Raw genomic sequence first — 12,553 nt, 5'->3', positions numbered from 1 at the left:
AGAGATAGAAGCCCAAGGCTGTGGTGCCTGCTTGAAGCAGAGAGCTTTACCCGTAGTGCATGCTTTATTATTATTTGGTTTATCTGCATATTTTATTTCTCTCATACGAGTATCTCCGTTTCTAGCTCATTGACAATTTGGAAGCTTATACGTACTAAATTTCACGACTAACCAACCTAATCTAAGGCCTTACTCACCCACCAAACACCAATTCCACCCGCCAACCACAGCACAAACGCTAGCCTAACATCATGTCCGCCGCCAGTACACCATCCAAGCAATGTACGAGTAATAACCGCATTGGTAGAACCTGATACCGAAGATCCCAGCATCGAGCTGGTGACCCCGACTAATGTGTGTCTCTTCTATTCGCCCCTTGCGTACCCCTACAGCCCGTCCGTCGTACAAGAGCAACGGTTACGTATCAGAGCCCGAACCCAACTACGACTCCGACTACTCCACGGTGAGGTACCGCACACAGAATCCGCATCGAGTGCAGTCAGTCTCCTCGGCCGTCAATGTGCGAAACCTGAGCCAGGACGAGAAGTAGGTCACCCCCAGCATTGAGTTTGCCATTGAAGTCGACTCAAAGAGTGTTGCTTCTTTCAGGTTGTATGGTACTATGCCAAATCCCATCAAGTCGGCTCAGAATTCGTATAAAAATCAGCCAGGTCGCATCGAGGACTACACCACAGGACATTCGTCTGTGTCCGAAAAGGAGAAGAAGGAGGTAAGTCCGAACCGAAGGCGAGCATTCATCAACATCACCACGGCTTGCCAATTTCGGTGCTAAGCTCACAATCATTTAACCCCTTTAACACCTTTAACCCACTGTAGACCAAGAGTCAGTAGTCGCTTAATTGATCTACTTACGAGTATACCCGACACTTGTTGGTTTCTTGGAAATATATATTAATAGACTTACAGAAAATTAAGTAGAATTCACTTCGATGTAAAAATATATAGGTTAGATGTATTAAAAAATCTTTTAATACGTCCCACATTTAATCTAAACACAAAACACTTTCAATTTAATATATTCAATGTGGGGAATATATTTATTTTAAATAGTAACATATGTTATTTAAATATGAAATGTATTTCATTTAAATGTACAATTTCTCTAAATCAAATATTTTCAAATGAATGTCAAAATTCATTAAATGAAAAAAGTGAAAAAAACTATTGGTATATATTATAATTTCAGGCCTGTACATTTATACCTACATATATTTTTCCTATTGAGTCGATGTATCAGCTTCTGTCTGTCTGTCTCTTGAGGTACCAAGCCTTTTGAAAATTTTCACTTAGAAAAGGGTGGAAATATCTTTATTTTTCCACCTAGTGGTTGAATCTGGGACTTTATACTCGTAGATAAATTTGATAAAGTGTCGGGTATTTTAGGGTCGGATTACTCGACTATGGCGGTCTTAAATGTTTTCCCTGCTACAACCGAATATTTTGACACAGCACTGCCATGATAATACCTGACCCCAATTCATTCGCATACACTCATTCACTCATACAGTCATTCAGATCGCGTCAATATTCTAACTCACAGCAAATATGTATTCTATTCACAATTCTAGTGGTGGGACGAAGTGATGGACATCTTTAACGGGGTATGGCACTCTACTATATTTTTATTCCTAGATCGTATCTTAACTGCTGTTACCACAGTTTTAGTTTTAGCTTATAGTTTCCGATTGTTTTCCGTAATTTCAAGTCGATTTAAGCCCGTTCCCTTACTGCTTACTATATCTCTCCTGTTTCCTGTCTAATTACCCGTCTAACCGATCCATGCAATACCATGCGAAAAGTGGCTTAGGGATCATACGCGCATACCGCGCATTATAATAGAGTTTGTCGATGATTTCGATGGAATCGGAGTAAGTTTCTTTAGAGAGAGAGCGAGGCAGGATCATCGCCAAGGCACCTCAACTAATACAAATACCAAAAATTTAAGCAAATCAAATCAACAAATGCACTCTGAATCTCCCCTTAAATGCTGACTAATGTATTCTCTTTCCCCACGATAGAATCTAGAACAATCGAAGCTATCTCCGCTCTACACAGAAGGAAACTTGTCCAGGTAAGTGTGCCCAAGGATACCCGAACATCCACCGCTCCTAACACTCCACTTCCTCCTCCTCCTTCTGTTCGTTGCAGAGCTCTGGCCAAGGAATCCGGCTACACCAGCGACTCCAACCTAGTCTTCCGCAAGAAGGAGCTGCCAGTCAGCAGTCCCCTCAGCCCCGTGGAGCAGCGACAGGCCTACAAGAGTCTACAGGCAGGCGGAGAACCGCCCCTTTTCGGCTTCCGCAAGCCAGCGCCCGAGAGGCCCAGAGGTAAGTGAAGAGAGAGTCTTTCTTTTGATTTATAATCCCTAACATAAACATAAGATGCTGGCCTAATCCCCGGACTAATTCCCTAATTAATCGTAATCCAAATGGTGTTGGTTCTATCGGGTCTATCGATCACTTTACTACTCTGTTGTTCCTGGTTTCGTTTCCTCTCTCACACACACACACACACACATACACACACTGCTCTCACTTGAAGTTGTTCGTTCTGTCCTCAAGAGGCAAGGATGTAGGCACCAGTTGTACCACCAGAAAAGAAAAAGAAAAACAGCACCCACCAACAGGCACTGGCACCAACAATCCAGCAAAAGCCGCCGCCTAATCCAAGTCTTGCCTTTCCCAAGAAATTGTGGAGGAATTCGAATTCATACAGATCACTCCGACCCTCACCAAGATACGTGTGAGCACCAAGGAGCTTGAAGAGGACGAGTACGAGCCCACTGTGCCCAGTCCAGTAATAACACAACCGCCACCACCTCCTCCTCCCCCACCACCGCCGCCTCCGCCGCCGCCCCTGCCAGCGCCAGCAACAAGTCACAAGAGAAGCAACCCCAAGATGTTCTCGCAGCTGTCGAAGAATCTGCCCTCGTTCATTCCGCTGAGCAAGAAGCAGCAGCTGCAGCAGGATCAGGCACCTGCCCCGATGCCACCCAACCGCAGGTCCTCCTGCACCAAGAGCACGGTGCGTGTGTCGAGCTCCACCAAGTCCCGTCACGAGCAGTGCTTCCAGCCCCCGGGCGGAGGAACCATCACCCTGAGGAAGGTCGCCTCGTCGACGAGCACTCGTCGCGAACCCATCTCGCGGTCCAAGAGCGCGGGTGCCGTATCCACCTTGCTGGCCACCCTCACGGCCACCAAGGAGACGCGCCACAAGGACGGCGGCGCATGTCGCGTCACCCGCGTCCAGCAGCAGTCTCGTCTCCGTTCCGTGAGTCCCAGTCGCCGTCCGACGGGCCGTCTTTTGGCCCTGCGACAATCGAGTCGCAGTCCGGTGGCCTTCGGCCGGAGCATCTCCAAGGAGCGCAGCTTTGCCGAGGAGAAGAAGCGGCTGGAGAACACGCTGCCCCCCAGCCGGACCAACTTTGAGGCCAGCACCAACATCCTGCGGGACCCCTTCCTCAAGTCCCCCCAGGAGGTGCGCGAGGCGGTGCGCTCCTATGCCACCTGCAAGGCGCAGCACACGCGCAGCAAATCCCTTCCCAGACTGCGCCAGAGCACCGTGAGCACCACCACCCGACAGACGATGTGCTTCCCCCAGGTGCGCCCCCAGACCCTCATCGACTGCGGTCGCTCTCTGCGAAAGGTGCTGCCCAAGAATCAGGCGAAGAACGCCTCCAACGACAGCCTGCCGCGCAGCAATTCCACCTTCTCCATCGACTCGATGGTGCGCCAGGAGTACGTGCCGATTGCCCCGCCCAAGATCTATGTGGGCAAGGCGAAGCCCAGCCCCAAGTTCAAGTCGCTGGTCCCGCTGCAGAGCAGCCGCAGCGAGGGTCATGTGCCGCGCAAGCGTCAGGTAGGAAAACCACCCGCCTCCAGCAACAGCAAGGCGAAGCATCCTCCAGTGTCCGTGCAGTCGTACAGCGATACGGTGCGCGAGAAGACCAACTTCTGGAACGACTACAACGCCAAGCAGTCCGTCTCCATGTCCATGTCCATGTCCCTGCCCCAGCAGACCGCGTCCAGTGCCACGGAGTACAAGTACTGCTCCCTGGAGCCGGAGGATGTCTACGACTATGCAGGGACCGTGCAGGATCAGGCTCCGAGCAGCTGCATCGAGGATCTGGTGTGGAAGTACGAGAACAAGGATCGCGATCGCGATCGCCATGCCAAGCCATGCCAGGCGGTCACGGACATTGCTCGTCCTCAGTCGCCCCAGCCGGACTACGAGAAGTCCCTGGAGCGACGTTTCTCGCCCACACGGGAGGTTCGCGTGCCCCAGAACCAGAGGGAGGTGCGCTCCCCCTCGCGTCGACGCATCGATAGCCTGAGATCGAGCCAGCGGCAGGACAGGGAGCAGGCCATCGCGCGGGCCAGCAGCCTGAGCAGCGCCGATGATCGCAGCAAGCGGTCTACCGCGGCTCCGGGAAGTCTCTACCAGTGCGGAGATCTGGCCCACAGCGCCACATCCTTGACGTATCTGGAGCGGCACAGTCCCAGCTGCCGGTACCGCAACAACTGCGAGCGTTTTACGGATCTGAACCGGTTCTACAGCACCCTGGAGCGGGTGGGCCAGCTGGAGAGGGCCACGTCCTCGAGCAGCTTCCATCCCCTGCGCAAGGATGCGGAGCTGCTGGCCTTTGACGAGTGGCGCAAGGTGCGGCTGCACGAGCGGGCCGAGAAGGAGCTGCAGTATCTGGTGGGCAAGCTGCAGCACGACCAGCGGGAGCGTGACCTGCACTTCCGCTCCAAGGACGTGGGCGAAATCAAGTGGCGTCAGGAGACGGAACAGGCCCTCAGTGCCAAGAAGAAGTCCGTGGAGGATCTGCGCGAGAACTTTGAGCAGCTGAATCTCTTCAGGCAGCACCATCAGGACTGCCAGCTGCAGCCGGTGCAGCGCCAATGGCGACGAAACACTGTGGCGGATCTGGCCAGCAGCCTGGAGCATCGAGCAGCGATGGGAACAGACGCCACCACTGAGTTGGACCGTCACCTGGGCAACGACCTGGTCAGCACTCTGTCCAAGGATCAGATCAAGAAGATCACCCAGCAGCTGAACGAGATCTATGCGGGCAACCGCAAGGGCGCCGCAGCCGTCGACGAGCAGTACGTGGTCACCGTGGAGAAGGGCTCGAAGCCGGTCGCGGGCGCCCATGCCAACACATTGAAGGTGCGCTGCAATTCGAACATCTCCAAGGAGCAGCTGATCGGACCGGTTCTGCGCAAGCGCGAGGAGCATCAGCAGCCGCAGACTCTGCCACGCCCCACGCGCAGTCAGTCGCCCGTGGTGGTGGCCAGGGAGACGCGCGGGGCCATTGCGGCCAAGAATGCCGAACTCACGCTGACCAGGGCCCCCGATGTGCCGCCCCGGCCGAAGCCCAGCGAGGTCAAGGGCCAGGCCAAGACTTGTGCTGCCCCGCCGAAAGTGGAGCAGGAGCCCGCCGAGAATATCAACCAGAAGATACAGTACTTCGAGGACCGCCAGTTCGAGGAGCCGGCCAAGACCATCTACCACGCTCGCGAGGACTCCTCGCCCGACGAGGCCGAGGTGATGCGCCTCATCGAGCACAACATGCAGGCGCGCCAGAAGGCCAGAAACACTCAGGTGCTGACCCACACGGAGCTGAGCAACTCGCTGACGGATCTGAGCGGCGTTTACGGGGAGCGACCTGCAGCACGGGTAAATTTTCACTTGCACAGCCCCCCGCTGCGGCCACCCGACGACACGGCAGAGGCAGAGCTTCTCAGCTTCGAGAATGGTTCGCCCGGGCCAGGAGATGCCAGCCTTGAGCTGTACGACAGCCAGTCGTACTACCGCTCGCGCAGCCTCTCGCCCCAGTCGCAGGTGTCGGCCTGCTCGAGCTCCTACCTGCAGCGGGTCTACACCGGCGAGGTGCAGAAGATGCGACAGCACTTCGAGGGCATCCACCGGGTGGCGGAGACGGAGCAGCAGTCCAACGAACAGTGCAGCGATTTTTTTGGGCTTAGCCCGCTGCGGAAGGCGCGCAGCGATCCCGAATTTGGTGCGGGATCAAAAGACGCCTCGGGCACCGCTACGGAGGCGGTGCCGCAGAAGGAATCATCGCTTGCGCCAGGAAAACAACACCTGGCAGACGACGTCAGTCGAATGACGACCCACAAGTTTGACCTACGCGGGGCCACACCCTCGCCTGAACGCGGTCGAAGGCGTCAGCGCAGTGCCCAGGATCGACTCATGCCGCACATCGATGTCATCAGCAAGACGGCAGCGCTCAAACGGGAGCTCCAGCGGCAGCCCAAGCCGGCTCGGAGCCCTCTGCGCAGCCTCAGCAGCAGCAGCAACTACATCGAGCGCCTGCGCATGCGCTACGAGTCGCCAGACCCCGCTGAGTCGCAAACGCGAACAATCAGCTATCTGTCCACGTCGCATCCGGATCTGAGGGACGTGCACGACATCTCGCCCCACCTATGTGCCGACTGGGTGGCCCACAAACACCCCCAGCCCACAGACCAGCCACGGCTGAGGCTGCCAAAGGCTCTGCCCAAGAAGCCCCAACGGGTGGTCCCACGCGCCAGCTCCACCTCGCCGCCCCGTCCGCCCAAGTCGCCGCGTCACCAGCAAAGCTGCCTGCTGACCAGCTCCCTGCGCGGCGACTATGACGACATCTTTGCCAATCAGAAATTCGATCCGTGGATGCATCGCCCCAAGGCACGCTATGTGCCCGATGGTGCTGAGCCGACGAGGAGCGCCACCGGCGCTGCTACTGGGGGTGCCACCTTGGAGCGCCTCAAGAAGACGATGGCGGTAACGTTCAAAGGTGATTAACTGGTGATTAGCGAACAACTTCCAGGGAGCAGTGGGTCTTGTGTGGGTTGGGTCTGGGAACTCTAACTAGGACAACTTTTACGCTCCGCTATGCTTCGGTTGTCGGCTAATCTCGTAGAGCTGCTGCTTTTGGTACCGCTTTAGGCTATAGGGTCTCCTCCCATTGGCTGTAACTATTCGAAATTATCTATCCCTGACTTTTATCTGTATCTGTAATCGTTGGCGCAGATCCCGACTCGAACGCGCCCCCCATACCCCCACAGCCGCCAATCAAGGGCCTCTACAGCTCCACCTACGACCTACCGTACAGCACTGACACTATCGATGGCTCAGGTGAGTGATGAAGTTGTTGTCGAGACCCCAGGTCGTCGGGGTCGGTCACGCCTTTTACCCGCCAAAGTTTTTTAGATGTGCTACAAAATATGGGGGTACTTTTTTTTAAATAACGGCTATACGTATGGATTTTACTGCACCTTTTGCAATCGATTATTAATCGCTGTGTCGATTAGTCGATCTTGCTCTATTTTCATTATTCGTCTTTCAATCAGCTTATATTAAAGATGCAGCTCAAAAGACAAAGGTGGCACAGCTACTGCACATAAAAAGGAATTTCTTATGAACAATTTGCGAAGCGTTCTAAAACTAATGTTAAGAGTGTACAGAACATTGTTATTAAACTTTGGGAGAAATTTTCTTTACAAAATTAGAGCAGAAAACTGATCAGTGCTGATGAACAGCCAAAAGTTTTAGGTGCACAGAAACATCGTGTGGTTTTTTTTCGGTAAATTCCTTAAACATTATGTGGTATTTCGCGTAAAGTTTATTCAAATCTTAAATGGAATCCTTCTTATAATTAATTAAAATTCGGAAAACAATCCGAGCTATGTTCCTTGAAATGAAAAGTACGTACGGGTATACATATATCTAGAGATCTCCCACGTCCTTTTGTCTATCTGTATATTTGTGCCACATGCCACAACATAAACTTAAAGGAGTTCCCTTTACTGCTCAATAAAAACCCTGTTAGGTCACCAGCTACGCCCCTGCTGCTGCCGCGCACTGCCATCAATGACCTTTGCAAAACTAAAAGCTTTTTACTACCGCAGCAGCGGACAACGAATTTCCGCAATTGGTGCAATTTCGCTTTGAAGGCGCGCCGGACATTAGTTGGGCCAAATTAATCGATATGTCCATTGAAAATGCCGGCCACGCTGACGCTGACGCGACGCTGAAACTGACGGAGCTGACCTGCTTATCAAGCACTCGGCACCAAAAGGCACCTGAACAACCACCACCGCCACCACCGCCACCCCGTTGTGTAGGTAAGGGAGCCACCCTGCGCAAGCTCACCTTGCCGGCGGCGGCCACGTTGCCATGGCCAAGACAGTGCGTCAACAAAACAAACCCCGCGTGTACTCGCCAGTGGAATACCTGGAATACCTGTCGTGGTCGTTAGTTAGTTTCAATTTTCCGTGTCAAAACGTGAGAGTCGCGCAACGCTCAGCCTTTGGCCGGCCTAACAGCATGCATGCATAGATGCCTCGTGTCGGGATTATGCAACTGTGAGAGGACTGTGTCCCCCGTTCCCAAACAATGATACATCAAACGTTGGCGCCGCGTCGCAGCAACACCTACTCCAGCCAGCATGGCCAGAACCTCCATGGCAACGGCAACAACAACGTCCACGTGAGGAGGAGCCGTCCCACTCAGAGTGTCCACTGGCGGCAGTCGCATCCCAGCCTGAAGCTGCATCGCAGCTGCAATGATTTAGAGCTGACAGATGACAGGCTGTCCCAGCCGCAGCAGACCCATCAGCAGAGCTGGTGGCGCAGCCCCGAAGCCAATCAGAATCCCTGGCTGCGGCCGCAGAGCAGTGGGGCAGACAGCAACTCATGCAACAACCTCAACAACAACAGCAACAACAAGTTCATGCATCCGGCGTCGGGTAGCAGCTGCGACATTGCCAATTGCGGAAAAATCCTTTGGATACATCGTGGGGGCTATGACTACTCCGGCCCCGCACCCATGGTGCCGCCACACCCATACCCGCATCAGCAGTCCAATGGGGTAGTGGGAGAGGTGTCCTATCACATAGTGGGTCTGCCGCACACCCCTCTGCCGGACCAGCGACGGGCGTACTTGGCCAATCGACATGCAATCGGAGCTTCTATTCCTCTGCTCGCGTGGCAGCAACAGCAGCAGCAACATCAGCAGCAGCAGCAGTGGCATGGCAGTTAGTATTAGACTTCAAGCAAATGTGAAAGAAGGAAAAGTGATCAATCGACCCCCTCCTCCCCACTCCCATCTCTCTGGGCACTTTCTCATTTGATTAAGCGGGCAAACGACCTTCCTGTTTTGCACTTTCTCACGGTTTTTCTTTTGCAAAAACCAAAAAAACTCGTTATCAGCCTTACTCTAAGAGATTGTGAGAGCCAACGAGTGAGAGAGAGAGAGAGCGTTTGAGATAAAGCTTGGCACTTGCTCTCACGTTCCAAACGAACTCTTTGATAAAAGCTTCGTGCCGGTAACTGTGAGCAAAAGCTTTTCTTCAAGATCAAATACAGTGGGTTCCATGTGATAGAAAAAATAAGACTTCAGGGAAAACTTCTTTTGGTGGACAAACTCAGCACAGACAGATATTTCATAATTTCATAAAATTCAAAGATTAAAGGTCTTTATTTGAACTAAAAATCCACATATCAATGAACTCAATCTTTCATTTCTGAAAGGTACCATTACATACCAGAAAATAATCTTTCTTGGTAAAGTTGATGTCTAGCAATTAAAGACCGACGCATTCTTGGTCAGTCTGGTCCCAGTGTTCACACACCCCGAAACAACAATTAAACGTGACTTTCGTACAACGGAACTCGTAGTACGCGGCCGTTGATATCGCCCCACGCTCCTCTCACTCTCCCAGAGACAAAAGTCTTTGACGTCGGCGCCGGAGCTCCCCCTCCTCCCCACTGAGTCAGAGCCCCATTCAGTTTGGGTTTCGGTTTCGATTTCGGTTTCAGTTGAGCACAAAGCGTGCTACGGTGTAGTTGGGGTCTTGGGTAGGTACGAAGCTCCCCTTTCTCTCTTTCTCGGTCTCTCTCTCGCTTTGTTGGTGGGAGGGGGGATCAAGTGGAGCGTGAATCTCGTGCTTGTTGCTGTTCGTTCTTCTCTGCTTTATCAGACAATTGCCTCTCAGCCTTCGATCCGGAGGTCTGGTTCTGATTCTCATTGATTGTTGTGACTAATAAGCGGCAAATAGACAAATACGAAAGAGGGAAAAACAACAGAAAACCATTTAAAAAGTTAATTGAGCGTGAAAGGAAGGAAAAGCCTTGAAAGGCCCCGGACTAGTGTTTGTGTGTGTGTGTGTGAGTGGACTTCCCCAGTGAAAGATGAAAATCGGCAACGCTTTCAAACGCTTTCGAACGCTGGCAAAAATGCGCCATAACAAATCAGTGAAAGTGAAAATCTCTCAAGTGTCAATTAAATCTCTTTTTACGCCTCATACACAACACGTACTGCAACACTACATAGTATTGTATGTGTATGTACGACTACAAAACTATTCCTAATTGTTAAGCTTACTACGAGGCGGGGTATTTGTTGCACAAAAATTTGTACAGCTGCCCAGCCCTAGCCCCAGTCCCAAGACCAGACCGCACCTCTCTGCGCAAGGTTTTCCCCCATCCAGGGATTTCCTTGAACCGGGTCAATTGATGGATGCGTAGTATTCCATCTTTATCAATTTGCAGCACAGTTCCATTAATGCATCAATTGAATCGAATGTATCTGAGGCGAACTTTTCCACTTACGTACATACAGACATACATATAGATATTCTTATGTATAAGCGATTCATATGCAAATGAGGATGAGTCTTATCTCGAGGCTAAGTGGCTTAGCACAGCTCTAAAACGTTTCGGCTACTAGTCGTATGGGTGCGTAGTCCGAGGCTAGTTCCCTTGCCCCCCGGAGACCCATTCCATTCAGTATCCAATTAACTGATTATTTTGCTAACGAGCATTAACTTCAATTGCAGCTCATTTTCAATGGTGAAGCAAGAGAAGCTTAATTCAATTTGAGATTGTGACACGTCACGTCTCCTCTCTGCACCCCTTCCACCCATTATAGGGGGCGGGTTATCTCTCCCAGCTGCTTAGCTGGAGAGGTGGGGGATAATGGGCGGTGGGGGGCGACTGTTTATTTGCTTACCAATTGGCAGACAGATACAAACCTCGTCGCGACTCAGATAAGCCACGGGTTTCGTAACAGAAGCAGCAGCAGCAACGACAGCCACAACGACAACGACAACGACAACTATGACAACGATTTGCGGTTAGATCGTCTTACGATTCAGTTTGCTATTTTTAAAATAAACAAGTACTACTCGCAGAGGACTATTGGAGTCTTACGTGAATGATATACCTAGCTGGAATTCAAGCATAGTTATCAATCGGAAATGTCAACAGCCTTCTATCTTAGCTGGCAACTAGTTTTGTTATTGTGAGCAAATCAAATGACGGGGGTATAGCATAGCATAGGCTATGATGGAGGGACCAACGCCCTTTGGGTTAATGCCGCAGATCCAGCTTCAGCTTCAGCCACAGCCTGAACACCCTTTGTCGATCTTGCATCTCACACAGAATCTCCCAATCGTTATTATGACACAGACGTCAACATTCACTTCAAGACACCGATAAGGCATGAGCAGAAGCAGCACATACCGGAGGAGGAACTAGCCACACGCCAAGCGGAGCATATGCAGAAGCTGTACCACGAGGAGCGACGCCGCAAGTATCTACAGGAGCTGCAGGACATGAACTCTCGACGCCACACGGACAACTTCACGCCCTCGCAGAAGTCCCCGATCGCCCTAAACCGCTACGATGACTTCCCCACCGACGTGACGCTCAAGTCGCTGGTGGGTCCCAAAACCGTTGCCCGGGCCCTCTACAACTTCCAGGGACAGAGCTCCAAGTAAGTTCTTCAATTGCACTCCGGTGGATCCAGTAGTTTTTAATGTATGGATTTTTGCAGAGAGCTCTCCTTCCGCAAGGGCGACACCATCTACATAAGGCGGCAGATCGATCCCAATTGGTATGAGGGTGAGCACAATGCGATGATCGGGTTGCTTCCAGCGAGCTATGTGGAGGTACGTGTCTCTTATCAACAATCGATTGCCATGCCTCCAAGCCTCTTTTCTTTCCCTTCCCTTTCCACAGATTGTTAGCCGCGATGGCGCCCGCACTCCGTCCAAGCGGCCATCGGAGGGCCAGGCTCGTGCCAAATACAATTTCCAGGCCCAGTCGGGCGTAGAGCTGTCTCTGAACAAGGGAGAGCTGGTCACGCTGACGCGCAGGGTGGATGGAAACTGGTTCGAGGGCAAGATCGCCAACAGGAAGGGCATATTCCCAGTGTCCTATGTGGAGGTGAGTCATACCTCTGAGAGGTACACCTCTAGCCAAGATCTGACCCCACTTCCTCACTCAGGTGCTCACGGACATTGGAGCCGAGGATATCGCGGCCAGAACGACGACCGTGATCAGCAGCCAGAGCACCACAAATCTGCGGCCCAATCTGGATGTGCTGCGCACAAACATCAACAATGAGTTCAACACGCTGACCCAGAACGGAGCCCAGCCCGTGAACGGAATCCTGAAAGAAACGCGGACGCTGCACAAGACGGACGCACTCCACGTGGACACCAGCTCCGAGCCACTGGCGTGAG

At 52.2% G+C, this 12,553-nt stretch overlaps 1 protein-coding gene across 33 annotated transcripts in view; it reads left to right on the top strand.

Moving 5' to 3' along the window:
• Positions 1 to 12,553, top strand: part of CAP (Cbl-associated protein) — a 39,831-nt gene that overhangs the window by 26,166 nt on the left and 1,112 nt on the right. For 12 of the 33 annotated variants that reach the window (XM_033379164.1, XM_033379148.1, XM_033379158.1 and 9 more), the window contains 11 exons: positions 393 to 546; positions 610 to 730; positions 1,590 to 1,622; positions 2,040 to 2,092; positions 2,170 to 2,348; positions 2,708 to 6,820; positions 7,057 to 7,161; positions 11,469 to 11,802; positions 11,863 to 11,977; positions 12,048 to 12,254; positions 12,316 to 12,548. In XM_033379164.1, the coding sequence (XP_033235055.1) occupies positions 393 to 546; positions 610 to 730; positions 1,590 to 1,622; positions 2,040 to 2,092; positions 2,170 to 2,348; positions 2,708 to 6,820; positions 7,057 to 7,161; positions 11,469 to 11,802; positions 11,863 to 11,977; positions 12,048 to 12,254; positions 12,316 to 12,548 (5,647 nt within the window). Of the gene's footprint in view, positions 1 to 125; positions 283 to 392; positions 547 to 609; positions 731 to 1,589; positions 1,623 to 2,039; positions 2,093 to 2,169; positions 2,349 to 2,707; positions 6,821 to 7,056; positions 7,162 to 9,797; positions 9,885 to 11,468; positions 11,803 to 11,862; positions 11,978 to 12,047; positions 12,255 to 12,315; positions 12,549 to 12,553 lie in introns of those variants that run through there. The other 21 variants (XM_015184259.2, XM_015184242.2, XM_015184268.2 and 18 more) reach the window with 15 other exon arrangements.

Source organism: Drosophila pseudoobscura, chromosome 3, assembly GCF_009870125.1.
Source record: "Drosophila pseudoobscura strain MV-25-SWS-2005 chromosome 3, UCI_Dpse_MV25, whole genome shotgun sequence".
Lineage (NCBI taxonomy): Eukaryota > Metazoa > Arthropoda > Insecta > Diptera > Drosophilidae > Drosophila > Drosophila pseudoobscura.
This window is presented reverse-complemented; position numbering and strand designations above follow the sequence as displayed.